Here is a 27361-nt window from a genome sequence, read left to right as displayed (position 1 = left end):
ACAAGTTAAAATAAATGACATAGCAATACCAGGGAACCAGAATAGAAGAAAAAGAAATAGAAAAAATCACAAAATACAAAGATTTACAAATTGAAATTGAAAGGCTGTGGCAGAAAAAGACCAAAATCATCCCAGTGGTAATTGGCGCCCTGGGTGCAGTTCCAAAAGACCTTGAAGAGCACCTCAGCAATGTAGGGGCCACAGAAATCACCATCAGCCAATTACAAAATGCAGCTTTACTGGGAACAGCCTATATTCTGCAACGATATCTATAACAACAGCAACAACACTGACAATAAAATTCAGCCATCCCAGGTCCTTGGGAAGGACTCGATGTCTGGATAAAACAAACCAGTCAATAACACCTGTCTGACTGTGTAAATAAATAATTAATAATAATAATAATAATAAACAAGTTTTTGTTATTCCCCTTGATACTTCTAGCTATATGCTGCTCAAACGCTCTTTTCGAATCCCTTATTGTCTCCTTGCATTTCCTTCGCCAGAGTTTATGTTCCTTTCTGTTCTCTTCATTTGGGCAGGACTTCCATTTTCTGAAGGAAGTCTTCTTCCCTTTTATAGGTTCCCTGACTCTACTTATTAGCCACGCTGGCGTTAAAGATATGCACAGAACCGCAGAGCTGCGGTCCGGCACTGGGGTGGGGGTTCCTTTAAGTGTGTGGGGGGGAGGGTTTCTGCTTTCTCCCCGCGGAGATGTGACGCGCGTGCATGAGGTGCACACGTGCAAAAGGCTTTCTGAAGTCTTTTGCTGCTGAGAGGGGGAAGGGGTGGTAGGGAAGTATTCCGCCACCCCAAATGCTTGCAAAACAACACACGCCGGCGGGGGGAAAGTGGCAGGAGGGGTAAGTACACCCTCCCCCCACCCTTAAAGGAACACCCCCCTGCGGCATCAAACCGCGAACCGCCCAATGCTCGGACCTGTCCGGAGGCCTCATTCTATGGCCTCCGGACCGGTCTGTGCACATCACTAGCTGGTGTCCTCCTGAACTTGGTGGTACCTTTCCAGCTTCTTGGTTTACATTTCAACTGTGCTTCTAGTATTGTGGTTTTAATTAAGTTCCATGCTTTCTGGAGTGATTTGACCCTCCAGACTTTCCCTTTCAACTTCCTTTTTACCAGCATTTCTGAGAAGTTTCCTCCTCTGAAGTCCAACACATCTGTGTTAGACTTCCTTGACAATTCTCCACTTGCATATATGCTGAATTGGATCACACTATTGTCACTGTTACCCAATGGTTCTGCAAATCTGACATCTCCCACCAGGTCCTGGGCACCACTCAGGATTAAGTCCAAGGTCGCCATCTCTCTGGTTGGTTCCACGACTAATTGTTCTACGACACAGTCATTTAACATGTCTAGAAATGTGACCTCTCTTTCATTACCTGAATATGAATTTACCCAGTCTATGTGTGGTAGTTGAAGTCACCCATTATTACTGCCCTGTCTGTTTGACGCCTCTCTTATTTGCTTCACCAACTCCTGGTCATTCTCCGCATTTTGATCTGGAGGGCGATAGCACGTCCCTAGTAACACATTTCCTTTCAGTCCTCATAATGTTAACCATAATGATTATCTGTGTTTTCATTAGTAAGCAAGCACTCCAGCTCAGCCATCTTTGCTTGGAGGTTTCTGGCATTGGTATATAGACACCTGTACACCGAGTCTCTCACCTGGTGTTGGCATGTGCTATCCCCCTTACCAGCCTTCGACCTGTTTGGCAAGCTGTCATGTGTTTCCTTCTGCTCAATTCCTGGCTCTACTCTTCCCCCTTCTGGTTTATCCGAAACATGTGCACCCCTGGGGATTTTGCTGGCTGAACCAGATACCTCCCACTTCCTGCTGGGAATCCCCCGGGCATCATTTTAAAAACTGCTCTGTGACCTTCTTGATTTTAAGCACCAGCAGTCTGGTTCCATATTGGTTCAAGTGGAGCCTATACTTTTTGTACAGGCTTCACTTGCCCCAAAATATATCCCAGTGTCTAATCTAAACCCTCAGCACCACCCTTTAATCCACACATTGTGACCCCTAGGCTCCACCTGTCTCGTTATCCCTGCGCATGGAACAGGTAGCATTTCAGAGAATGCTACCCTAGGGGCCCTGGACTTCAATATGCTACCTAGCAGTGTAAATTGGGCTTCCAGGACCTCCCAACTGTATTTCCCAATATAATTTGTTCCAATGTGTACCATGACAGCTGACTCCTAACTGCCTAACAGCCTATCTAGACACAGTGTGACATCTGCAGCCTTCGAACCAGGCAGGCAGGTCACCGTGCGGTCTACACGTGGGTCACAGACACATCTCTCTATTTCCCTAATAATCAAATCATCCACTTCTAGGAGGCCCCCACCCCCTGAAGGAGTATCCTCTGTGCAAGAGGATATGGGCACATCACACAAGGAAAGGGTCCCTGCTAAGGGAGAGTTTCCCTCTTCCTCAGACTGATGTCCTCCATCCCTGAGATCTTCACTCTCCATGATAGCAGAAGTGCTGTCAACCTGGGAGTAGGATGCCTCTATCACATCCCTGCAGGTCTCATCCACACACCTATCTGCCTTCCCGAGCTTCTCCAGGTCAGCCACTTTTGCTTCGAGAGAACGAACTTTTCCCTGAGAACCACGAGCTCTTTGCACTGAGCAAACACCCACAACTTCTGCTCCTCAGGCAGATGGTCATATACGCAACACTCTATGCAATACATTAACAGGGCTGTCCTTAGAGAGCCCTGGCTGGTGCAGGGCCCAGGGCAAATCAGCCAGTGCGAGGCCCCTTCCAGTTAATTGTAATGGGGGTTAAAAGAGCGGGGCCCGGGGCCATGCCCTAAGGACAGCCCGGAAGCACCCCCTCCCCTGCTGGCATTCTACCTTCATAACTGGTTTGATTGGCTATTTAGTGTTGGAGTTTTCATCTCCAACATTTAGAGTATGTAGGGCTTGTTCACTTGAAGCTATGTACTGGGTGCAGTTGTCAGCTAATTAAAGGTTTTAAGTTTGTCCTCCAAGAAAATTACAAAAGTCGGGTAGTACTTATTCTTGCGCTGGTTGTATCCTCTGTGATGAAGCCTTTAATTAATGTTTATGTGATGTAATGTTTAAGCCTATGTTGTGTTGTGTTGCATTGTGTTGTGTCATGTATTATTGTCAGGGGTCCGCCGAAGATCCCCTGGACCCACCTGTTTCCAGGAGCAGATCGGCACTTCCGATGGGACTGTGAAGTCTCACGAGATTACCCGTGAGATTCCACGGGCATATATAGGCAGGCAGGCCCATGATGAGGGTCCAGATGGGCAAGGGCTGCGCTGCTGAAGGGAGCTCTAGGAGTCAGAAGTCTGCCATTGGGGGACATGACCGGCTGTGAAAGGAAGCAACCCCGGCAGCCTAACTCTGAGGCCAAGCCTGACCTGCTCCCCGCTTGGTGAATTGCCCCGCCCAAGCCAAGGGCTTTACAGTTATGTTATGTTATGTTATGTTATGTTATGTTATGTTATGTTATGTTATGTTATGTTATGTTATGTTATGTTATGTTTAAGCCTTTAATGTTATGAGACCACTTTTACAGATTTAGAGCTGTGTGTAAAAGTGAAGCCAGAGTGCCAATTCAGAAGATAACTGGAGTGTTATTCCATTCCCACATAGTCACATTCAAAGCAGCCCTAAATGTGCAACTTAAATACTATTTTAAAGTAGTAGTTATTTAAATTATGTGTTTATGGGTGATTTGGATGTGTGTGTCCCCTGCCCCCAATATCACCCTGTAGTGACAGAAGGGTGCGCCATGTGTAGGAGGAGATGTGCATGCATATGCTTCTCCTTACCTGAACCAGTCCAAAGATAGCGACTGACATTCTTATTAATTGTGTGGAGGCACAATGTACAAAGCGCTTCCACAGTGTTTAGTTAGCCATAGTCACACTGTGCATGCAGAGAAAACAATTTTGACTAGTCCCCCCCACCCAGAGTGCTTCCTGTGACCCAGAAATAGGTGCCTGCAGGCTTCACAACCCTCAAGTGCCTATTTCAGGGTCACAGGGAGTACTGCCAAGGGTGGGGGGCGTGGTGAAAATGATTCCTCTGCATGTGCAGTGCAACACTCTGCACCATTTGTAAGTCATTCACAGACGCCTCCAATATTCTGTTATTGTTGGTTTATATCAATTCTGTTACCAAGGGTTTGCTCACTTATAAACAACTATTGTGTTTTCTCCTCCATGATACAGGATTAATTCTAAAGTTGCCTTTCTTGGGACAGCCACCAGATCAGAACTGCTATGATGACACAGTGTATTGGGAGGTAGGACATAATCAAGTAGCAGATAGGACAAACACATTGTTTTTCTTTCATGATATCAGAAATTTCAATACAGCACAATTAAAGGTCAATACTGGGTGGTCAGTACCAATTTTTGCTGCTGGTTCATCTCTAGTCCAATCAATATAGCTTCCAGTTTCTTCTTAGATGGGCCTACTTCATCATGTCCTTTCAAGTGTTTTCTCTTGCCAATGGGAATCCTGGAACATAGCTGCCTGTCTCCACAGTTTCCAAAGGGGAACTTTCCCCCTCTCCATGAATTCTTTCATGGTGCTTGGTGGCCTCACTGAAGTCAATGAAACTGTCCACATGGAGATGTATACAATGGACAAAAGATGCTGCTTTGGCAAAGAACTGATCATTGACACAATATTTTATGACTGTCTCCTTATAGGAACAAAAGTAATTTGAACATTAAAGATACTCAGGATTCTTTCCTTTGTTCCCTTATGTTCCTTTAATTTTTCATGAAAATCTTAGAAAGTCAACACTACTATTATGACTCAACAAGTATGGACTCACACAAAAAATGTTGCAGTATATTTCTGATGTGCATGTATTTCATTAGCTCCACTCACCTGGTTGTCTGTTAATTGCTCTCTGAGTTCATGAACATTCTGCTCCATTTGGTTACATTAGGGCAGTAGCGGTGGATGGATGGTTCATTTATGTTTTTTTCTTCTTCAGAATTTTCTAAACCAATATATCTGCTGGTTACCTAAAGTCTGCTGGGAACTTCCTCTCACTGAAGTGGGTGCTTCAGTTACGCGTCCATACGGATCATAATATTTCCAGCATTTTTGGAAATAAATATAAGATGTATTGGGGGTTGAAGGCTAAAATCACATTGCCAATAACAAGGGATTAGGATTAACATGATGGCTTTCAAAAGATACTTTCTTTGGGAGGTTACTGACATTGCAGACCATTTTCTCTAAACCATTTTCTCTAAAGGGCTGAGCCCTGGGATGGGTGGCTCAAGGATTAGAGTTTGTCACAGGCAGCTGGTAAGAGCAGTGAAATGCAGGATTGCTGAATGGCTCATTGCACTAGAAGCAATAAAATGCATTGCCCAAGGGAGAAATGTTTCTGAGGTACTACTACTACTAATGAAGCATTAAATACCACTTTTCAACCAAAGTTCTCTTTGGTTGGAAAAATTCTCTTTGGTTGACACAAGAGAACTAGGCACAAACTTCATATGAGGAGAAAGCAGGCGAAATGTCATCTAATCAGATCAACTTTTTTCCCCCTAGGTTCCCACTGAAGAGGTGTCTTATCACCAGGGGGATCACTACAAAATCAGTACTGAAACATAAAAGGAACTTCTCAACATTCGCTCTTGTTCAGGGACTTAGCTACCATTGAACAAGGGGATGGGGGATAAATGTCCCTTGGCCCCTGGGGGGGTGCACACCAGCTGTGTAGCAACTTGCTCTTTGATCCCCCCTTGTACCCCACTGAAGAAGGGTAGGGGCAGGGGCCCATCTTCACTTTTTGTCTCAGGGCCCACTACTCCAACCTTGCTATGTTCCTGCTCTTGTTTTCCATTTCTGATTAAATATCCTGACCATACGTTGTTCCTCTATTAGCTTACTGCAAGAATACTTCAACAAAATGTCATGAGATAATTCAAGTATTCTGACTATTGTATGCAAAGTTATTTTACAGAAAACAATACAAATCATCTTAATAAATGTGCTTCAAATGTGATTACAGCCTGGAGTTTGAAAGGAAGTTTATTTATAAGAAACATGCTGACAACAACAACATGACAAATATTAATATGCTGCTTTTCAGCAAAATAAATTCTAAAGTGGATTTCATAGACATACATACATACATAAAAATGGCTCCCTGTCCCCAAAGGGCTCAAAATCTAGAAGAAACATAAGATAGTCACTAACAACAGCTACTGGAGGGATGGTGTGCTGGAGATGGATAGGGCCAGTTTCTTTCCCCATGTTAAATAAAGAAAATCACCACTTTAAAAGGTGCCTCTTTGCTCAGTTAGCAGGGGACTCAGATGAGTCACTGTGACTTCAAAACCCAACCAATAACCTACTGGATTCTTTTCTCTCCCTGGCGTTCTCTCTGTGAATTAGAACCCCCATTTCATCCATAAAAATCATGCATAGAAGCCATTGGAAAGTGTCTATTGTTTCAAACCCAGACAAGTACTGTGGATATAAATGGTCTTAAATGCTCTCCTCAGCATTTTTGCCACCCAATTTGCAGATAGTGAACAGGGAAAGCATTTCAGGTATTGGGGTTGGGGAGGGTGCAGAAAGGGGTGAAATGTGACAGCAGCAGCAGCAGCAGCAGTTTTCCTGCTGGCTGCTGACTGACGGGAGGCTGTCAGAATGCCCTTAGGAATACATGGGAAACAAGACTATCGGCTGACAGCCAGTGGCTGCTAAGACAACCACTGCTGCTGCCACCGCCAGGAAAGTAGTGATAGTGGTAAAGGAGGAGGAGGAAGCTGGAGAGAAGATAAGCCAGAATTTGCTCAACCTTTTGGTCTGGTCCCCCCCGCCCCCCAAGTTCTCAAGGGATGATTTTGGAGCCAGTCCTAACTACAGGGTGACTGAAGAGATTGTGTTACGGAATATGGGCTCTGGTTCCACGTTCACATCTAACAAGGATTAATAACCATCACACACAGACTAGGCATGAAACAGAGAAAACGAGAGTAGGGATGTGCGAACTGGTTCTAGATAGAACCACCCTGGCTTGAGCCTCCATTTGGTGTAAGAGACTGCCATCCCTTTAATGACACTTGCATCACTTGGAGCGATTGGCTGTGCTGCAGATCCCCTGATTGGCCAGATATGTCTGGCCCTTTGAGTGGCTTTGAAAGTGTGTCACTCAGGGACACCTGTCACCCCATTGGCCAGGGGGGAGGGACAAGAGGGGGTGCTCCAAGGAGGGTTATTCAAAGTATATTTAAAGACCACCACGTGGCTTGGAATCTCTGTCTATGCTGCTTGTGTCTGTAGAGTGCATAAATTTTTTGTGTATGTAGTGAGTGAATGCATGGTAGGGCCTTAATCCTCCCATCTGCTTGTTGCCCAGCCAGCTAGCCTGTCTTCAGGCCTCTGGCCCATTTCCCCCCAATTTTTACCCTTTTTTCTGGCTGCCTTTCATTTTAAAAGGATTTTAAAAATTCATTTAAATTTTATTTCTGATAATTGAAGCAGCGGCTTCCTTCCAATTTTTCTTTTGGAAGCACGCTGTCTGTCTGGGCCTCTTTCTTATTTAAATTAGCAATATTTAAGTGTTTTATTTCCTGGCTGGCTGTAGTGTGCTTAAATTTTTGTGTGTGGAGTGAGTGAGTGCGTGGTGGGGCCCTAATCCTTCCTCCTGCTTGTTGCCCAGCCAACTAGCCTGGCTTCAGATGGGGATTAGATTCTTTGATCCAACACATGTGGTTTCTCTGATGTCAATAGTGTTGGATTATCTGATGGCACATAGATTCTACACAGGGCTCCATTATGTTGAATCTATCTGACATCGAATAATCTAATCCCCACTATTCCTATGGGAGAAATAATAAAACTTTTAAAAAATCTTTTAAAAATCATTAGGGGCTTCTAATCTGAGTCGAATCACGGGCCAGTGCTAACAGTTCAGAACCTGAACTGGTAGAACCAGTTCAGGTTCAGTTCTAAACAGAACCAAACCACAAAAACCAGTTTTGTGCATATCCCTAAAAGAGCGCAAGACATGTTTGTAAGGAGTAAATAGCCCAGTTACATTGCCATCTGCTCTTTGACTGATACTGACAGGATAAGGACATGATATTGATTTTGCTGGCTGGATCGCTTTCTCTCTCCTCCCTGTGCCTCCCACCAACAGACTTGTGCTTTGCTCCTAACATGGAGCAGACAAAGTGCACAAGTCATGGGAGAACATGGGAGAAAAAGTGAGCCAGCTAGCGAAGCAGCAGCAATAAGCAGAGCCCTCCACTCCACGCTAGACACTCCATTCTTGCCTCCATTCCTGCTGCTGCCACTGATGTGCCCGGCAGATAAGGCTGCTGGGAAATGGGGGAGGTGGCCCTGAAGAAGGAGGAAGGCCTGGCCCGCCACTGATGCTGGCATCCACATCGGGGGCTGGGCCAGCATCAGGGAGTGGGTCGATGGCTTCTTGGCTTCGCTTTGAGCTGCAGAAGCCCTTGAACTGGTGCTGGCATGGAGGGTGAATAAACCCTCACTTAGAACTCGCACACAGGCTCTTCAAGTAGTGCGACTTTTTGCTGTCTGGGAGGATCCATAACTGTCACCTCAAATGTCAGCCTGTGCTCAAACTGCAGTGCTCAAATTGTAGGGGGAAAGGTAGGAAACCCTTTATAAAATCCACAAGCCCCATCTCCTGACTCCCCCAGTTTTAGCCAAACCAAGCTTCCCCTCACCTTTTAAAGAAGTTGCTAAAAGGACCAGCAAAAAAGATAAGCTGGCTGGGCCTCTCTGTGATGTGTGCACTGTTGCCATTGCATAACAGTAAAATGGTGCAATATGACCTTTGAACTTTGGTGCTGGAGAAGACTTCAGAGGAGACCATGGACAGCCAGGAAAACAAACAAATGGATCATAGAACAAATCAATCCAGGATTCTTAAAATGAAAGGAAAGGAAAGAAGGAAAAGAGAGTTGAAGGAAAGGAAAGAAGAGGGCAACCAGCAGCAAGGTGGATGGACTCGATTACGACAGCAATGAATGCACCACTGAGACAACTTAAAGGCCAAGTTGAAGTCAGATCATCCTGGAGAGAATCTATCTATGTGGTCGCTAAGAGTCGACACCAACTTGATGGCACTTAATCAATCAATCAATCAATGACCCAGACAGAGAGCAAACACCAGACGGGTGGAGTACTAGTAGAGGGAGATAAGAAGAGGCCAAAATTAGCCATCTGGCAGCAGCCCTGGGACCGCACTGGAACTCTTTGAATACAAGCAACCAATTCTGTGCTTTGTATTGGAGAGTGAGTCTAGCCTTTCCCTCAAATACCTCCCCTCCCTCCACAGTCCTAGCAGACTTTAAGGCCAGCAATGTTTCCAAGTTAAGGAACCCCAGAAAGAATTCGCTGAGCCACAAAGCTTCTCAGGCTGGCCTGGAAGTCCCTTTGATTGCTGTACATACCTACAGGTGCTCGCCAGGTGTCTACCCTAAGTTTCAAGAGAACCACGTTGCTCCTACCAGTTGTGACCAGGGAGGCTATCTAAGAGAAACAGTGTGAGGCAGGCAAAAAAGAACCCTTGAACTTGCCAGTCCACAAGGCCCCAAAAGTTCCTATCCAGCCCCCAAAAGGATGACCAACAAAGCCACACTGCACTCTAGGGTGGGTGGTTTGGCGGACGAATGGCCGCTGGGAGAGAGCTGGTGCAAAGCGCACTACTTGGTTCCGCTGCCCTGCCACCTTCCAGGCAGTCACAGCCATCTTTCCCCCACCCCCACTGCATACTGACAAAGGGGCAGGGCAAACCTGGCACACCCAGGGAAGGGTTGGGCTATTGGCCACAATCTCTAGACTGGTTGATAAATAGGAAATTCCTTACAGTAGTAGAGAATATTTGTAAAGGGTTTGATGTTGGAAGAGTTCCCAGGAAGCTCAGGAATACAATTACCAGATTGTGGGGAGGGAATCAGTGAAGCCATTCAGACCAGCAGAAAACAGGGTTACCCCCTGAAAGCAGATAGAACTCTATTTTTACCTCATAGCAAACAGACGGGCACATGCTGCAGACCCAGCACGGAGAGTGAGGGACACATGATTAGCATTTTGAGGTTCCCTCCAGCCCCAGGTAGCATTGTTGGTCCTCCAGCCACACTCACGACGAGCAGTTCCCTGAGTGGACGGGGCAAGCACGTGACCCAAGGAGACCACTCAGAGGGCTCCAAGCTGCAGTCCCGCTCTGCTGCTCCCTGATTGGTAGCCTCAGGTAACCCTTTCCTGGCAACTGCAGCACTGTCAAAGGCACTGAACTCCGTCCCCATGCCCCAAACACCCTGCTCACAACAAGGCAGGAGAGAGAAGAGAGCCGCTGCAGCTGCCGCTGCCAGCAGAGGAAAAGCCCACATGAACACACACAAACCCCAACACACACACCCCAGATCCAGGAGGGACACAGCAGATGCCCCCTAGAGCAGCTGCCAGATGCCCCACAACTAGCCCAGGCACTAAGCTGGTGGCAAGGGCAATGAGATGTGTCTCCGACCACCCCTGTCCAGTTGCCCCCCCTGATCACAGTGGACGGGTAGACAAGCAGGCAATGGGGAGTGTGCACCTGCCCTCCTTGCCACATGTGCCACCACCCCCTTCACTCTTGCTGTGGCAGCCCCCATCGCCCCATCCCACCGTACAACAGCATGGTTTGGGAAGGGGGAACCTGCCCCGCCCCCTCACCCTCCCTGCAGCTGTGGCCTCCATGCCACCCCCCCATCCCACTGTATAGTGTGTGTAGACGGTAAGAACCCCCCTTGCCCCCCCCCACTGCCGCCGTAGCCAAGTGGCGACTCTGCCTCCCCATCAATCTGCCACTCCCTGGCAGCCTCCCAAATAACAGGGAAGTCAATCTGCAACCCATTTTGGTCCTCTGCGCGTGCACAGAGGCCACTCACGTTACCAGGCGAGTGGGTGTAGGAGCTGCTCTGCCCCCTGTGGCCACTGCAAGCCCCCCCCCCCCCCCCCCCGCCACCACCGCCATTGCCATCACGAGGCCGAAACACTTTGCATGCATCCCAGTCACCATGTGCGCCCTCCGCCTCCGTGAGCAGGCCCGGCTGCTGCTCCCTATCCTGCCTTTCCCTGGATTCTGAGCCGGGCAGGGACTTGATTCTTGGGCTGCTCCCTCAGCACCTCTGCTAAGCGCACCTCTAGCCCGATTCCCTTTGAACTGGCTCCCAGCAACAGCAGCTACAGCAGCAACACTCCCCCCCACCACAGGCACCAGGAAGGGGAGAGCAGCAGCCCCATCACCTGTGCAGTTTCCACCTGGATAGAGCAAGGGTGCTGGGGATCTGAATTTGGGTCTCCCCAGTCCTAGTCCAGCACCCTAACCACTACACCACGCTGCAGGCAAGGGCAGCTGCAGGCAAGAGGAGGGACGCTCCTGCTCTTGCTCAGTGACTTGCAGGGGACAGGAAGGAGCACAAAAATCCCCATTCAGCCATGAGACTTGCTGGATGACTCTGGGCCAGTCACTTCACTCTCAGCCTGACCTACTTCACAGGGTTGTGGTGAGGAGGAACTTGAGTATGTAGTACACCGCTCTGGGCACCTTGGAGGAGGAGTGGGATATTCTATATTATTAATTCTTCTAGACAGGCCATGCGGGGCAGCTGGAAAGCAGTTTGACAGTTGGATGGGGGCGGGGGGGGGTGCTGTGAAACAGCAGGGAGCTCGGAGGCTGGGGGCAGCTTCGGGAGCTGGACAGTTGGCTCTGAGGGCTGCGGGCGGCAGGGAGCAGGGAGCTCTGAGGCTGTCAGGCGAGCAGGCGACAGTCCCTGGGGGGAGACTTGCAGGGGGTAAGCGGGTGTGGTGAGAGTGAGCAGGAGCGTTGCGGGAGTGGTGAGAGACTTGCGGGGGGCGAGAGTGAGCAGGAGCATTGCGAGAGTGGCGAGAGACTTGCGGGGGGCGAGAGTGAGCAGGAGCATTGCGAGAGTGGCGAGAGACTTGCGGGGGGCGAGAGTGAGCAGGAGCGTTGCGGGAGCGGCGAGAGACTTGCAGGGGCGTGCGCGGGGGGAGAGTGAGCAGGAGCATTGCGGGAGTGGCGAGAGACTTGCGGGGGGCAAGAGTGAGCAGGAGCGTTGTGGGAGTGGCGAGAGACTTGCGGGGGGCGAGAGTGAGCAGGAGCGTTGCGGGAGCGGCGAGAGACTTGCAGGGGCGCGCGCGGGGGGAGAGTGAGCAGGAGCATTGCGAGAGTGGCGAGAGACTTGCGGGGGGCAAGAGTGAGCAGGAGCGTTGCGGGAGTGGCGAGAGACTTGCGGGGGCCAAGAGTGAGCAGGAGCGTTGCGGGAGTGGCGAGAGACTTGCGGGGGGCGAGCAGGGGGAGAGTGAGCAGGAGCGTTGCGGGAGTGGCGAGAGACTTGCGGGGGGCAAGAGTGAGCAGGAGCGTTGTGGGAGTGGCGAGAGACTTGCGGGGGTAAGAGTGAGCAGGAGCGTTGCGGGAGTGGCGAGAGACTTGCGGGGGGCGAGAGTGAGCAAGAGCGTTGCGAGAGTGGCGAGAGACTTGCGGGGAGTGAGAGTGAGCAGGAGCGTTGCGAGAGTGGCGAGAGACTTGCGGGGGCGCGCGCGGGGGGGAGAGTGAGCAGGAGCATTGCGGGAGTGGCGAGAGACTTGCGGGGGGCGAGAGTGAGCAGGAGCGTTGCGGGAGTGGTGAGAGACTTGCGGGGGGCAAGAGTGAGCAGGAGCGTTGCGGGAGTGGCGAGAGACTTGCGGGGGCCAAGAGTGAGCAGGAGCGTTGCGGGAGTGGCGAGAGACTTGCGGGGGGCGAGCGGGGGGAGAGTGAGCAGGAGCGTTGCGAGAGTGGTGAGAGACTTGCGGGGAGTGAGAGTGAGCAGGAGCGTTGCGAGAGTGGCGAGAGACTTGCGGGGGGGGAGGAGAGTGAGCAGGAGCGTTGTGGGAGTGGCGAGAGACTTGCGGGGGGTAAGAGTGAGCAGGAGCATTGCGGGAGTGGCGAGAGACTTGCGGGGGGCAAGAGTGAGCAGGAGCGTTGCGAGAGTGGCGAGAGACTTGCAGGGAGTGAGAGTGAGCAGGAGCGTTGAGAGAGTGGCGAGAGACTTGCGGGGGGCGAGAGTGAGCAGGAGCATTGCGAGAGTGGCGAGAGACTTGTGGGGGCGCGCGCAGGGGGAGAGTGAGCAGGAGCGTTGCGGGAGTGGCGAGAGACTTGCGTGGGGCGAGAGTGAGCAGGAGCATTGCGGGAGTGGCGAGAGACTTGCGGGGGGCGAGAGTGAGCAGGAGCGTTGCGGGAGTGGCGAGAGACTTGCGGGGGGCGAGAGTGAGCAGGAGCGTTGCGGGAGTGGCGAGAGACTTGCGGGGGGCGAGAGTGAGCAGGAGCGTTGCGGGAGTGGCGAGAGACTTGCGGGGGGCGAGAGTGAGCAGGAGCGTTGCGGGAGTGGCGAGAGACTTGCGGGGGGCGAGCAGGGGGGGCGAAAGTGAGCGAGAGCATTGCAGGGGTGGCCAGAGCGAGGAAGAGTGTTGTGGGGGTGCAATGCCACAGGCTCAGTGCAAGACCACACAGTCAGATGCTCTGTGCAGGGTCAGCTAGTAAAATGTAAAATCAATGAATAGTATGGCATATGTCTGTGCAACTATTCCCCTTAGGGGATAGGGCTGCTATAGGAAGAAGGATTTGAGCTCCCTGCCTGGCACCTGCAGGTCGGGCTGAGCGGGAATCCTGCCTGAGAGCCTCGGGAAGCCACTGCCAGTCTGTGTATTGACAGTACTAAGCTGGATGGACTAATGGTCTGACTCAGTGGAAGACAGCTTCCTATGTTCATATTTTCAATTGGGCTCATTTGCAAGGTGCCCGTCACTTTAAGAAAGTTGGAGCGAGTGCTGCTGAGAGCTGTGGCTGGCCAGTCTTTTCCCAAACATTCTGCTTGCCTTGCAGGGCACTCTGGTATCCTGGCTCTATGGTATCCCGGTGAAGAGGAGGGGAGGGAGCCTCAAGGAGCGTAGCACAGCAGTCCCGTGGCTCCACAGGAGCACTGGGAGGGGGTAGGCAACCTCACCTGCTTGCTGAACCTGGTTTTAGAGGAGGGGCTGGGAACTGGGTGACCCTCTTTTGACAGAGCTCTGTTTGGGAGCATACTGAGGTTCCACACGGTAGTGCTGACCCCGCCACTTTCGGACCTCAAGCCCTGTTTTTGCTGGTCGTGAGAATAGCTTCATTGACTAGCTGCAGTTCAACTCAATCTTATTTGTCAGTGCCATTATTTCTAATTAACTAATTTCTAATTAATTAATTACAATTATAAATAATAATAAATAATTATTATGTTAATTCTAATTAATAATTAACTAATCCTGAGAGCTAGGAGTCAAGGGTGTTTAAGACTGTTTTGCAATGTTTTCTTTGTAAAAGCAGGCACCACCCACTCAGCTATAACCCTGAGCAACACTGCCCTTGAGCAGACTGGATTGCAAATTGCATTTTTTAATTCCTATTGAAAACTGCTTATTGAAATGGATTGGATTAATCCCATTTCCATGTTGTTCCTGTTTGTCTTTACAATTATGTACCTTTTGAAAATGGGAGGTTTCTGGAATAGCAGGAACAATAAACATTTTCCACCAGGACCTAGACCTCTACCAATCATCGGAAACCTCCACATAATGGATATGAAGAAGCCCTACACAACAATGTTAAAGGTAAAGCTTTGTGTTCTTTCCATGGGTGTGCAAATGTCACAGTGCTATATTGGTCAGAGAGCTCAGAGAGTAGTCATCTTAACCCATTCCAAATGCCAACTAGAGAATAGCTGGAGAGAAGGGGGTGGGGGAAGGGGGAGGTGAGGGAAACCATCCATTGAATGGAACGATTTAAATGATCCACTAGAGACAATACCTGGACATAATCCATAGTTCAGATGGACCTGTAGAACAGAGAGGGATAGGAGTGCAGTGGCCAGCCATGCCCCTGTGCCAGAACATTCCATGATCCCCCACTGCGGATCTCCCCTATTTCAGAGTTTATGTGCAGCATTTGAGATCACAGAAGGGAAATATCCCGTGGTTCCACTCTTGCCTCTGCAGACAAGTCCTGAACACTGGGATAATGGTGGGGGGAGGGGGCTAGTTAGAGAAGCAGACTGGTGCAGAGATGTGGCTAGCCAGTGGAGTCCTATCACTCTCTCCTCCACACATTCAGGCTGAATATCCAAATAGGGTACCTGTCTAATACAATGGTGTGAAAGATTTGCACTGTCCATTTCCATTGGCAGACATCACTCTTCACTCCAGAAGGTGAACCAAGCTCAATATCAAGTCAGTCCATGGAGTGGACTTGAAAGAAGTTAGATATCTTAGGGTGTAGCAGCTTGTGCTGCAGCTACTGGGCATTTTTGCAATTATTTTTTAAATAAAACTAGAATGTTTATACTTCTACATTTCATAATTTTACCAAAGATAGCTAATGACATTTTACATTATACATTTCATGTTCTTAGTGCAAAAAAAAAAAAAAGACTTGATTTTTAACTGTGTTGCATATATTACATTTTCACTTATGACTATATATTTTATATATTTCATATGTTTTGCATATATTTCATTTTCACCTATTTCATTTTCCCTATGACTTCACAACCTCAAAAAATGTGATATGTCTAGGAGGTAGATCCAAGTGGGAAACACTCTGCTGCTCCAAGGTGCATAGTTTTGAATTTGCTTTCAATCCTCTTGCCAGCAAGATAGATATGCATCATATCAAGCCAGCATATGTCATTTGTACATTACATATTCCAACCATGTCAAAATCACAAAGCAAGAACTCAGAGTACATAATTCAAGCAGCTGAGCCCAACCAAAGACTACACAGAATGTCACATATATAACACACGTATTTGCAACAGAGTTGTGATGAGATGACCTTTCACACCTGATGTATCCCTGGTGGGTAGAAAAAGCTCAGCCATCAAGAGTGAGGCTCCTGATGAGCCACACATGACATGCATGCATTACATACCTTCAGCAGAATAGAGGAAGAGAAGAAAGGTGTCATCTTTGGACTCCTATTCTAAGGACTAGAGCTGGGAGGGACAAGGCTGGGAAGTGAATATACCTTTAACAGAGAAACCTTAGCATTACCTGAGTGCACAACTGTCCAGAAGCATTAGAACTCCTCCAATTCCTCTTCTTCCCTAGACCTTTGCTGAGGAAGGTCAAATGTAAATGTCTTCTTTCTGTTCAAATGAATGAACTGTGCTTTGACTTCTAGAGATGGATTGGTGTCCCATTTCTCTATCACAAGAGGAAATCCTCAGAATGCTCACAGACCTATTCAGACTGCTACCACTACTACAAACATTTATATACTGCTCCTACAGCTACCCCATGCCTACGTGCCTTTTTTTTTTTTTTAAACCCTACGTGCCGGGTGTCTGTGTGGCCAAGGGGTGGCTGCTGGGGTGGGGCCGAACCGAGTAGTCAACCTCCTCCTCCTCCCCCTCCCCCTCCCCCGGCAGCGGCAATGAGGGGAGTGACCGCTGGGCACATCTTCTCTGCCCAGCGGTTGCTGTGAACTGCGAGGTGCACCTGCGCAGTTCAGAAAAAGATCGTTGCAAGCCTGTGACATCACAGTTTGTTATCCCTCATCCAGCCAATTACTACCTCTAGGCAGGCATTTAGGGAAGTTATGCCATTTCCTGATTGGGGTGACATGGAGAAATAGATTTGGGTGTATCAGCATATTAATAATACCCTGCACCAGTGTTCCTTCTAAATTTTGTCTTGTGTATGCAAAATGAGTTTTGTTCTGCGCGGCAGTATCAAGGCAGCAGGTGCACGTGCATTATGATGTGCCACTCTAGATATCACACACACACAAACACGCATGTGCAATATAAAAATAAAAGAAATCAAGTCTTGTGGGGGTGGGAAGTTAGAGCGGGGATGCATGGGAGGTATTTCCTTATGTGTTAAGATTTTTTAAAAGCACGTCTGTTAAAAAGAAGGGGACTAATTCAGCTAATATTCAACTAAGAAGTAAACATTATTTTGAACTAATAAGTAAACATTTGAAATTATATCTTGGGTGTTGGGGGGGATTCTGTATTGTTTCCATGGTGCCATACCAGTGGCAGCACCCAATACTTATCATTTGTAAATAAATTTATAAATATTATAAGTTATTAGCGAAATTCGTACCTCAGCCTTTTGGGGTTCTCTGAGAGGATTTGAAAAGGTACTTAAGTCAAGTCAGTCAAGAAAGGTTCAGAAAGATTCAGCAGCAGCAGCAATGAATGAATTGCTCTGCCATGCAGTCCTTCTTCCATTACTAGCCCTCTCCCAGCTGTTTCCCCCTCAAGTTTCTTGCCCCGCAGTCTCATGAGGTCACCACCACAAGATTACCATCAGTTTTTTTTAAAAAAATCACCCTTTGTCAGTGTGTTTGTGCTTTGCCCCTTTACACTTTAGTCAGCCCCACAACAGCTTCTTCCCGCTCCTCCTGCAGCAGGGAGCCTCCATGACTACAGCAAGCATGCTTGCGCCCTGGCTCCTGCCATTAGCAAAGCGCAGGCATCCTGCCGTCATTTGTAGTAGGGCTGTTGCTGAGGCCTGCCTGAGTGGGGAAACGGCTCTCTCACTTGCAGGAGGGAGTCGGCGATCTCCCTGATCTTGCCATGGCAAGAGCCCAGGCAGCAGTGGCTGGCAATGGCAAACAGTTGTGGGGGGGGGGGATCAGCAGCTGTGAGAGGGGGAAAGAGGCAGTGGTGATGGGGGAGTAGCGAAAGCTGCATAGCAAAGCATCAGACAATACAGAAAAAGAGAATAAAGTGGAATATGTCTTTTAGAAAGCCTAAAGCAGTGATTTAACATCAATAATTAGAATTCTAAAATTCACTCAGAAAATTAATCTCCCCACCATGATGCCTTCTGCATATCTCCATGCATGTGTAAAACATTACTTCAGCCACAGCAATTCAGACAGGCACATTGTAAACAACAGGGATGTGCAAACATGTTCAACGCCAAACCGGTTTGGTTCAACCATTTGGGGTCAAACCAAACCACTCCCTGTTTGGTCCGACCCCAGTCTAAACACCCCAACTGTTCAGGGGCTTCGTTAATTTTTTTACTTTTTATTTTTAAACGGGCCTCCATATTTCTGCACGGCGGCCATTTTTTATGCTGCTGTGCATGTGCAAATAGCCTCTGTAAGGCCTGGCATGAACCTCTGAGGTTCACCAAAGTGGTCATTTTGGATGCCACTGCGCAAGCACAGATGGCTTCTATGAGGTCCTGGGTCATGCCAGGCCTTGCAGAGGCCATTTGTGCATGTGCGGCGACAGCCAAAATGGCCACTGCACAGAAATACGGAGGCCCGAATGGGCCGAAAAACTGGCCGAACGGGTTAGAGGGGGTCAGTATGGAGACTGGAGGTGGGAGGGGGAACCTCTGTGGAACCTCAGGCCGCCCTAAGGAACTCTCCTGGAGTGGAGAAGATTTTTTTAAAAAAATTGTTCTTTTTAAAAAATCACGAACCTCTGGACTGAACCGGGGGGGGGGGGGTTCCGAGGGGGTGCCGGACCAAACTGGTCCTGTCAGGTTTGAGTCTAGTCCAGACTCGAACCAAACCGGGCCAGCCAGTTCCGTGCACATCCCTAGTAAACAAGCTAGAATTGCCATGCTGGCTCTTCCTGCTCGTCGTGCAGCAGGGAGCCTCCCTGACTACAGCAGGCTTGCATTCACCCTGGCCCCTGCCATTCGCAAAGTGCAGTTTCCTCCATCAATTGTAGCGACACATCCAGAGCGGGGGAAACAGCTCTTGCTGCGTCCAGAATGGGTGGAACGGCTTTGCTTGCAGGAGGGAGCTGATCTCCCCATGGCAAGAGACCACACAGTGGTGGTTGGCGGCAGCAGCAAACAGGCAGCGAGGGGAGAGGCAGCAGTTGGGGGGAGCAGCAACTGTGCAGCAGCAATGGGGAGGGGGAAGGCAGCAATGGGAAGGGGATTGGGGCCCATGGCAAAATCAACCAGAGATTTCAGTAGTATGAAACTAGTACCGTATTTTACGGACTATAAGACGCTACAGACTATAGGACGCACCTTAATTTTAATCCAGTTTTTCAGGGTTTTAACATATTAAACTGTTATCAACTGTACCGAAAAGTCCTGCTACCGGTAGCGCCAGGAAAGGACTCTCAGCCTTGCTTCAGTTTGTTCTCCTTTCTTCTTGCCTCAGATAAGTCCTCTTTCAATTGCTGCTACTCCACTCCTTGTTTTCTCTTCAACCTGCTTCTGACTCTATTAAAAAACAACAACACCTCTTTCGTTTCCCAGCTCTCCGCTCCTCACCAGTATGCACATACCAGATGAGGGAGCTCTGCTTTCTTAATTCTTTTCACTTTCTTCACTCCTGCTAGCTCCAGGAAAGGACTTTCAGCCTTGCTTCAGTTTGTTCTCCTCGCCTCAGATAAGTCCTCTTTCAATTGTTGGTACTCCACTCCTAGTTTTCTCTTCAACCTGCTTCTGACTCTATTTAAAAAAAAAAACACCACCCTCTTTCGTTTTCCAGCGCTCCGCTTCTCATCAGTATGCACATACCAGAGGAGGGAGCGGCTACCACTTCGGCTTTCTTAATTCTTTACACTTTTTTCAGCTGAATATGCTTGCAGAAAGTAAAACAGAAAGCTGAAAACAATGGTGTTGCTGGTGGTGATGTAATTGCACGATCGGGGAGTTCACAGGCCTAGCGGCGGAGGGTGAGCTGGAGCGGCAGTCCCCAGGCTGCACAGAGTTAATAGCATCATTTAGCATTGTTTGCTGGGAGATACCCCCCCCCTCGGGCAGGCTTGCGAGTAAAAGACGCGCCTGAATTTTGGTGGCTATTTTTCGAGTGAAAAAATGCGTCTTATAGTCCGTAAAATACGGTATATAGTCTAACATGCCTAATAGACCCATTCAAAGTCTAATAGACCCATTCAAAACTGAAATTTAGGCCAACAACCAGTACTAGTGCTGCTATATGCAGATGACACAACAATTCTCTTCTTTACATAGATAGGCTTGTACAGCCATTCAAAAATTTCAGAAGATGGAAAGCTGACTCTAATAGAGAGTGTGTCAGTTAGTTTATATAAAAAATGAAGAGGGGAGGGGTCAAATGCAACCCAGTCTCACTCCCCACTGAACAGGTATCCTCTGTGTTAAATGGCCTGTGTTAAATGGTACTGTATTTCATCATAAGTCAGTTGATATCATGTAGCATACGTATAAGGGCCAAGAGGCGATGGTCTATGGAAGAGACCTCCAATTTCCACCATAGTCTGTCCCTAGCTATCGAATTAAATGCCACTTTAAAATCCACGAATGCTACAAACAGGGCACCCTTTGGCCAGGCACAGTATTTGTTGATAAGACATTGCAGAATCAAGCACTGATCCACCATAAAGCACCCTTCTCTGACCCCTGCCTGTTCTTCAGTAATTATTCCCTCATTGTCCATCTACTCTCTAAGCTTGCCACATAAATGTCTGCTTTCCACTTGTTGCAGCCAAAATCTCTTCCAGTTAAATATGGATTGATGTGGGAGAAAAAACAATCCCTTGAATTGATGTGGGAGTAAAAAAAAAAATTCCTCTTCACTCTCTTGGGGGGGTGGGTAGCATTGTAGTAAGAGTAAAGGGTCCTGTCATCCGGGCTAATTCTTGCATTAAAATCTCCCCCTAGTACTACACAAGCCTCAGAATGCATTATTAAGGCATCAGCAATACATTTCTAAAATAGATCCCACGGTTTGAAGCTGTCAGCTCACTTTGCCTCATGGATGAGCAACCCCTGTAGTCAAAGCAATCCACTGCCCTGTGTGTTCCTTATCTACATTCTAAGCACTACACCAGCGTGGTTAGAGTGCTGGACTAGGACCGGGAAGACCTGAGTTCAAATCTCAACTCAGCCATGATACCTGCTGGGTGACTCTGGGCCAGTCACTTCTCTCTCAGCCTAACCTACTTCACAGGGTTGTTGTGAAGAGAAACTTATGTATGTAGTACACCACTCTGGGCTCGTTGGAGGAAGAGCGGGATATAAAATGTAAAATGATGATGATGATGATGATGATGATGATGAAGGTGAGAGCTATGCCAGAGGTCCAGCCATACTGGACAGGTCTCACCAGAGGAGCCAGACAAAGAGTGCCTCTCCCATCAACAATATGGTGAGACGTAACTTTAATAAATCTATACCGGATCGGTCGTCGCCCGGGTCAACAAGGACCATGCCAGGTGCTGTAGTCCCTGGACATCTGGTGGCAAGTGGGCAACAGGACTCAGGATCTTCAGTTGAGCAACCAGGGCTGGAGACTGCACGGTTACTGGAAGAAACGTCGCTTAACCGAAAAATATATTCGAAAAACGCCAACAAAGAAATAATGATCTGCTATTACAAGTCTAGTCCAACTAGAAGAGGTTATTTAAAAAGAATGTACCAAATTTGGAAAGAGAAGCATCCAGATACAGAAATAACAGAACAAAGGCTAGCAGACCAGAGAAGATTCATAATAAGAAATAAAGTATTCACAGGAGTTGAGCTGGAAGACTGAAAAGAGCAACACAGGCTCAAGATATGGAAGAAGAATTACCACCAACTGAAGAAGTTGCTCAGGCGCAGGTGGAGGAGGTGTCAGAAATCGAGGATGCCACTGTTGCTGAACTGTTTCAAAATCAAAACCAGGCAACCGCCCCTTTGCCTTCACCTCAAAAACCCAAATGCCATTTAACAGAAAAGCAACAAGAACTAAAGCAAAAAATAACTGAGCACATGAACCAAACAACCACCAGAGTTTGACTTCCAGCTCTAAAAACAGTTGCCAAAAAACAACTTGCTCAGGCATTAAAAGATGTCAATGCTGCACTTGCAGAAATAACAACCAATAATTTGCAAGAAACAAACCAACTAATGTACAGTGCAGCAACATTGCACCCCCAGGCCCCCAATGAAGACAGGACACCATTAGTTGGAGTAAATAAGGCCCACTTTATTATTGTACATAGGTAACAACACTTGCAACGAGGTCCCAATACACTAGAGTGCGGGTACTACTCTCGCGTGGTGGCCCTTCCTAATGAAGAGCACCCCACCCCAGGGCGAAGGGCCGGGTCCTGATTTGGCCAGGCTCCAAGTCCTGGCCTCCTCTCACCGCGGGGGTCTACCCCGCCGAGGGGTGGTGGTGGTCCGCCACACCCCCAACTCAAGCCGTCAAAGCTCTGAGCCGGTGAGTCGCGCCCACCCCCCGAGTGGGGGCCATTCCCAACCTTACGGGCCGTCAAAGCCCTGAAAGGCTGTTCCTTGACCCCCCCTCACCCAACTGGCCCTCCAGCCAAACACCGATCCCTGAATCTACCTACCCAACACCCGCACTCTCCTGCAAAGTGACCAACCAATTCTCAATGCCTACCTGCCACCCGGTGACCATAGGTAACGATGGCTACCTATGGCCCAGCTCCTAAGCCTCAGTGAGAAGTAGGCGAAAAAAGGCCGTGCCCCAGCCAATCTGGCACGACCCAAAAAATTCCTACTTGGCCCCCGTAGGCTACTGGCTATCCCTCACTGAGTACCGGGAGGGTGGGTGGGTGCCCGGCAGAAGAGAGACTGCTTCTGCGATGGCTGCCGGGCTACACTGTTTCCCCGGCCCCCTCCTGATTGGACAGTCCCTCGTCACATGGAGGGGGCCAAGATGGCGCTTCCGTGCCTGCTTCTTCGCGCCGGGCGCACAACCCCGCCCCCCACCTCACACGGAGGCGAGAAGCGGCATTGCACCCCCAGGCCCCCAATGAAGACAGGACACCATTAGTTGGAGTAAATAAGGGCCACTTTATTATTGTACATAGGTAACGACACTTGCAACGAGGTCCCAATACACTAGAGTGCAAGTACTACTCTCGCGTGGTGGCCCTTCCTAATGAAGAGCACCCCACCCCAGGGCGAAGGGCCGGGTCCTGATTTGGCCAGGCTCCAAGTCCTGGCCTCCTCTCACCGCGGGGGTCTACCCCGCCGAGGGGGGGTGGTGGTACGCCACACCCCCAACCCAAGCTGTCAAAGCTCTGAGCCGGTGAGTCGCGCCCACCCCCCGAGTGGGGGCCATTCCCAACCTTACGGGCCGTCAAAGCCCTGAAAGGCTGTTCCTTGACCCCCCCTCACCCAACTGGCCCTCCAGCCAAACACCGATCCCTGAATCTACCTACCCAACACCCGCACTCTCCTGCCACAGAAGTGGGGCAAACCTCTGTTTAGCCCCGCTTTCCCCACCCAGCTAGCACCTCTTGGAGACCACGTTGCAAGTCCCAGAGGAACACCTCGTTCCCCTGGTCAGAGAGATGGACTCTGTCCCCTCTATACAGGGTCGCATCCTGCACTCGTATGTCAGGGTGCTGTATTACTGTCCCCCCTAAGGCGGTAATAGCTCTTCCAACCGCCTTATTGACTTTTTTACGTGCCCTATTGAAGCACAGGGGGCCCCCTTGGCCCCTCCAGCGTGTCCTTGGGAGCAGGTTAGACCAGACCAACTGCATCTCAGGCCACCGGGCCGCCAGGCCCTGGAAATCCTTGATTGCCTGCAGGCTCAGGGCCCTGCCTTGCAACAAACCCAAGTCGTTGCCTCCCAGGTGTACCACCAAAATGTGTGGTGCCCCCTTTGCCGTGATGTACTCATCTAGAAGTGGAAGGAAAAGGTCCCACAGCATTCCTCGGCGGCCCATCCACTCCACTTCTGCCGCTCCTGCCAGACCCAACTGGGTACCCAAGCTGATCTGCCGAGCTCGCCGACTAGCCCAGAACACATAGCTGTGCCCATAGATGAGTATCCGCAAAGGGAAAGGAGGTGCCTGACAGTCTGCAAGACAAAATTGGGTGTTACTTTTTGTGGGCCATCACTTCGGCAGTGGGTGTATGTAGCGGCGACATGCGGATGAACGCCACCTCCCCAAAGCCCGGATCCGCTTTTCCGTCAGCCCCGCGGCTGCCGCTGAAGATGCTGCCCCTATCCGAAAGGAGTGGGTGCCATAAACCCGCGGGTCCAGGCCTGCTCTCCTCAAAGCCTCTTTGACCAGAGCCCAGAACTGGAAGCGCGTCAAGGGCGTAGCATCCGCATGACGGAACAACTGGCCTTCTCCCTCCCCACACACCGCCATGTAATCCCTCATGGCCCTCACCGGGCACAGGCCCTCATTAGTCCCCTCTGCCAGGGTGATGGTGGCTCCCTTGCCCTTCTGGTCGGTCTTAGCCCGCCTCAGGTGCAACTCCACCTTGTCCCTCTCTACCCGGGCATCCCCCCACTGCAGGGCCCGCGCTGATGTATCAGACCTGGAGGAGGCGACCAGCTCACTGATTCGCAGGGCACCGAAGAAGGCCACGAGGCAGGAAGCCCTGAGCAACCGTACCTCAAAGTTGGAAAAACAAATATCGTTAAAAAGTGGGAGCACCTGTTGCAATGTTGTTGGCGCCAGTGGGACCCTCGTATCTGGTTGAGAGGGGTTTACTCGCGCCCATCCCTCGAGCATTCTGCGCACCCGGAAGTCAGCGGTGGAGTCCGCAAACCCCTTCATTTTTGCCTGGAAAGCCAGTGCTGCCAACTTACCCCCAATGGACCCCGTGGCCAAGCCCCTCCCATGTAAATGTGTGCTATAGCACATTATGTGCTCAACTGGGATGGGCCATAGGTCCTCCAGCCCTGTGTCAACCCTAAATGCATGAAACTCACGGATAGCCGACGCATAGCGCACTCTTGTGCTAGGTGCTAGGGATAGGCGAATGGCCTCCTCTGCCTCTAGAATCCAAGGTTCCATAGGTGGAGTGGAAAAACTTCGGGAAGCTCCCTGGCTGCTGGGGCGAGAGTTCGAAAGCGCTCCTCCTGCATCCGAGAGAGCGCATCCGCAATGCTGTTATCCAGCCCCGGCACGTGCCGTGCGGTGAAAAGAATGTTGTGGCGCAGGCATTGCAGCATGAAGCAGCGAACCAAGTGCATCACCCGAGGACTCCTGGAAGTCCCCGAGTTGATCACCTGCACTGTGGCCATGTTATCACACCAGAACTGGACAGCCCTATCTTCAAAATCCCTGGCCCAGATGTGCACAGCGACCACTATCGGGAAGAACTCGAGGAATGTCATATCTCGTGTCACTCCCCTTTCTTCCCAGTCTGGGGGCCACCTGGAAGTGCACCACCATCCCCGGAAGAAAAGCCCAAAACCGTGCCCCCCTGCTGCATCGGACTGGACTTGAAGCTCTGCTTCTAGTAGAAATTTGGACCGCCACAGGGAAATGCCATTGAAGTCCTTCAAGAACTCCACCCACATCCTAGCGTCTTCCCTAAGCTCATGTGTCACACGCACCCGGTGATGTGGGGCCCGAAGCCCCTTAGTAGCATCACAGAGTCTCCGAAGGAAGGCGCGGCCGGGTGCAATCACCCTGCATGCGAAGTTCAAGTGTCCCACTATGACCTGTAGGTCCCTCAATGTGACCTTCCTGGTGTCCAGCAGCTGCCGCAGGCGCTGCTCGAGAGCAAGGACCTTCTCTGGTGGCAAGCGGCAGCACTGAGCCACTGTATCTATTTCAATTCCGAGGAAGGCCAGCCGGGTGGTTGGACCCTCTGTTTTTTCCGGCGCCAATGGAACGCCCAGTTCCTTTGCCAGCCCCTAAAATGTGTCCATTAGATATTTGCAGGTCGATAAAGACCCTGGGCAACAAAAAAGAAAGTCATCTAAATAATGCACTACTGAGGCGAGCCCCGCCCTCTCCCGGACTGCCCATTCCAAAAAACAACTGAAACGCTCAAAGGCAGAACAGGAGATGGAACAGCCCATGGGCAGGGCCCTATCAATATAGTAGCCGCCTTCAAAAGCAAAACCCAGGAGGTCGAAGTCATCTGGATGGACTGGAAGGAGCCTGAAGGCTGACTTGATATCACACTTCCCCATCAACGCGCCCTTGCCCTGCTCTCGAACCATCTCCACTGCTGCCTCAAAAGTTGTGTACTTAACAGAACACAGCTGGTGAGGTATGGCATCATTAACTGATCCGCCAGCAGGGAAGGAAAGGTGATGGATCAAACGGTATTCCCCTTTTGCCTTCTTAGGCACCACCCCCAGAGGGGAAACCCTAAAGCTGGGCAAGGGCGGCCGAGAGAAGGGGCCTAGCACCCTCCCTTCCTGTACTTCTTTGTCAATTTTTGCCCTTACAACCTGCTCCAACCCCTTAACTGAACGCAAATTTTCTGCCCAGGAACTAACCCTGGGACCCTGATAAGGTATCCGAAAACCCCTTTGAAACCCTTCCCCCAGATAGTCCCTATCCTGCACTATTGGGTATTGTTGCAGCAGCTGCAACAACGGACCCAGCCTTATGGGGCTAGGTCCCTTTTGCCGGAGCGGGGCTACCACCTTTTCTGGCGGCAGGCCCATCTTTGGGGCCGGTCCGGGGCCAGCAGCCCTTTGGACAGAAGTCAAATGAGTGAGCGCCTCCGCAAATGGTGCATGCGTGTCGAAAACGACATGGGCGGCGCGAGCAAGTCCCTGTTGATGCAAATTCCCAGCAAGGCTGACGAAACTGTCCCGCCACACCAGGCATCTGGCCCTTGGCGGGTGTGGCAGCAGATTTTACTATGAAGTGTCCACTGTCAGAGAATTCCCCACCCCCAGGTCGGTTGGGGCCCATGATCCTCATCCAGAGTTGTTGGTGCTGACAATCCCACGGGAGCTCCAGGTTCATGGCTGAGTGTTGCCTAAAGGCCTCGTCGTAGCGAGCCCACGCGGGCCCACTGTACTCCGAGAATGCGTGGTATATGATGTCCAAATACTTCACCATAGATGCTCCCCGCGCTGGCTGTTTCTGTAACACCACCCCCATGTACACCATGTACCCGGCCAGCCAGTTAGACCAGTTACGGTCAACTGTTTTGTACCTGATTCTTTCTCTGTCCCTCCGGTCCCCTTTCTCCCCCTCTCTGGGTTCTGTTTCCCGAAACAGTAATGAGAACATATCAACAAATTCGTTCCTCCATATCTTTTCTTTTGTGGCGAGCAACAAGTGATCGCCCAGGGGCAGGGACACCTCCCCCTGTGGGTAATGGTCAATCTTATCATTTGTAGCCACTGTTTCTTTGCCCTCAGATAACCGTCCTGGGTCTGCACTGGCCACCTTACCGCTCTGCCACTTCTGCTCCCAGGGTGTGAGCTGCTGCTGTCGTGTGGATGGTTCTGGTTCTGCCTTCTTCTCAGGTTCTGCCTTCTTCTCAGGTGCCCCACCTGTCCCTGAGACTGGGGGTGCTGAGTAACCTAGCCCTACTGGCCATGCTGGCATCCCCCCCCC

At 50.0% G+C, this 27361-nt stretch overlaps 2 protein-coding genes across 13 annotated transcripts in view; both read left to right on the top strand.

The window, feature by feature from the left end:
* The window catches only part of RHAG (Rh associated glycoprotein), a 54569-nt gene extending 48519 nt beyond the window's left edge, over window positions 1-6050 (top strand). For all 8 annotated transcript variants that reach the window (XM_053284156.1, XM_053284155.1, XM_053284163.1 and 5 more), the window contains 2 exons: window positions 4241-4314; window positions 5589-6050. In XM_053284156.1, the coding sequence (XP_053140131.1) occupies window positions 4241-4314; window positions 5589-5651 (137 nt within the window). In that variant the 3' untranslated portion in view covers window positions 5652-6050. The remainder of the gene's footprint in view (window positions 1-4240; window positions 4315-5588) is intronic.
* A 5453-nt stretch (window positions 6051-11503) lies between these two features.
* LOC128339760 (cytochrome P450 2K6-like) overlaps window positions 11504-27361 on the top strand; it is a 129568-nt gene continuing 113710 nt past the window's right edge. Inside the window, exons 1-2 of one of the 5 annotated variants that reach the window (XM_053284150.1) lie at window positions 11504-11588; window positions 14596-14708. In XM_053284150.1, the coding sequence (XP_053140125.1) occupies window positions 11519-11588; window positions 14596-14708 (183 nt within the window). In that variant the 5' untranslated portion in view covers window positions 11504-11518. Of the gene's footprint in view, window positions 11589-13516; window positions 14709-27361 lie in introns of those variants that run through there. The other 4 variants (XM_053284153.1, XM_053284151.1, XM_053284154.1 and 1 more) reach the window with 4 other exon arrangements.

Source organism: Hemicordylus capensis, chromosome 1 (genome assembly GCF_027244095.1).
Source record: "Hemicordylus capensis ecotype Gifberg chromosome 1, rHemCap1.1.pri, whole genome shotgun sequence".
NCBI classification, from domain to species: domain Eukaryota; kingdom Metazoa; phylum Chordata; class Lepidosauria; order Squamata; family Cordylidae; genus Hemicordylus; species Hemicordylus capensis.
The sequence above is the reverse complement of the archived record's forward strand: the minus strand, read 5'-3'. Positions and strand labels throughout refer to the sequence as shown.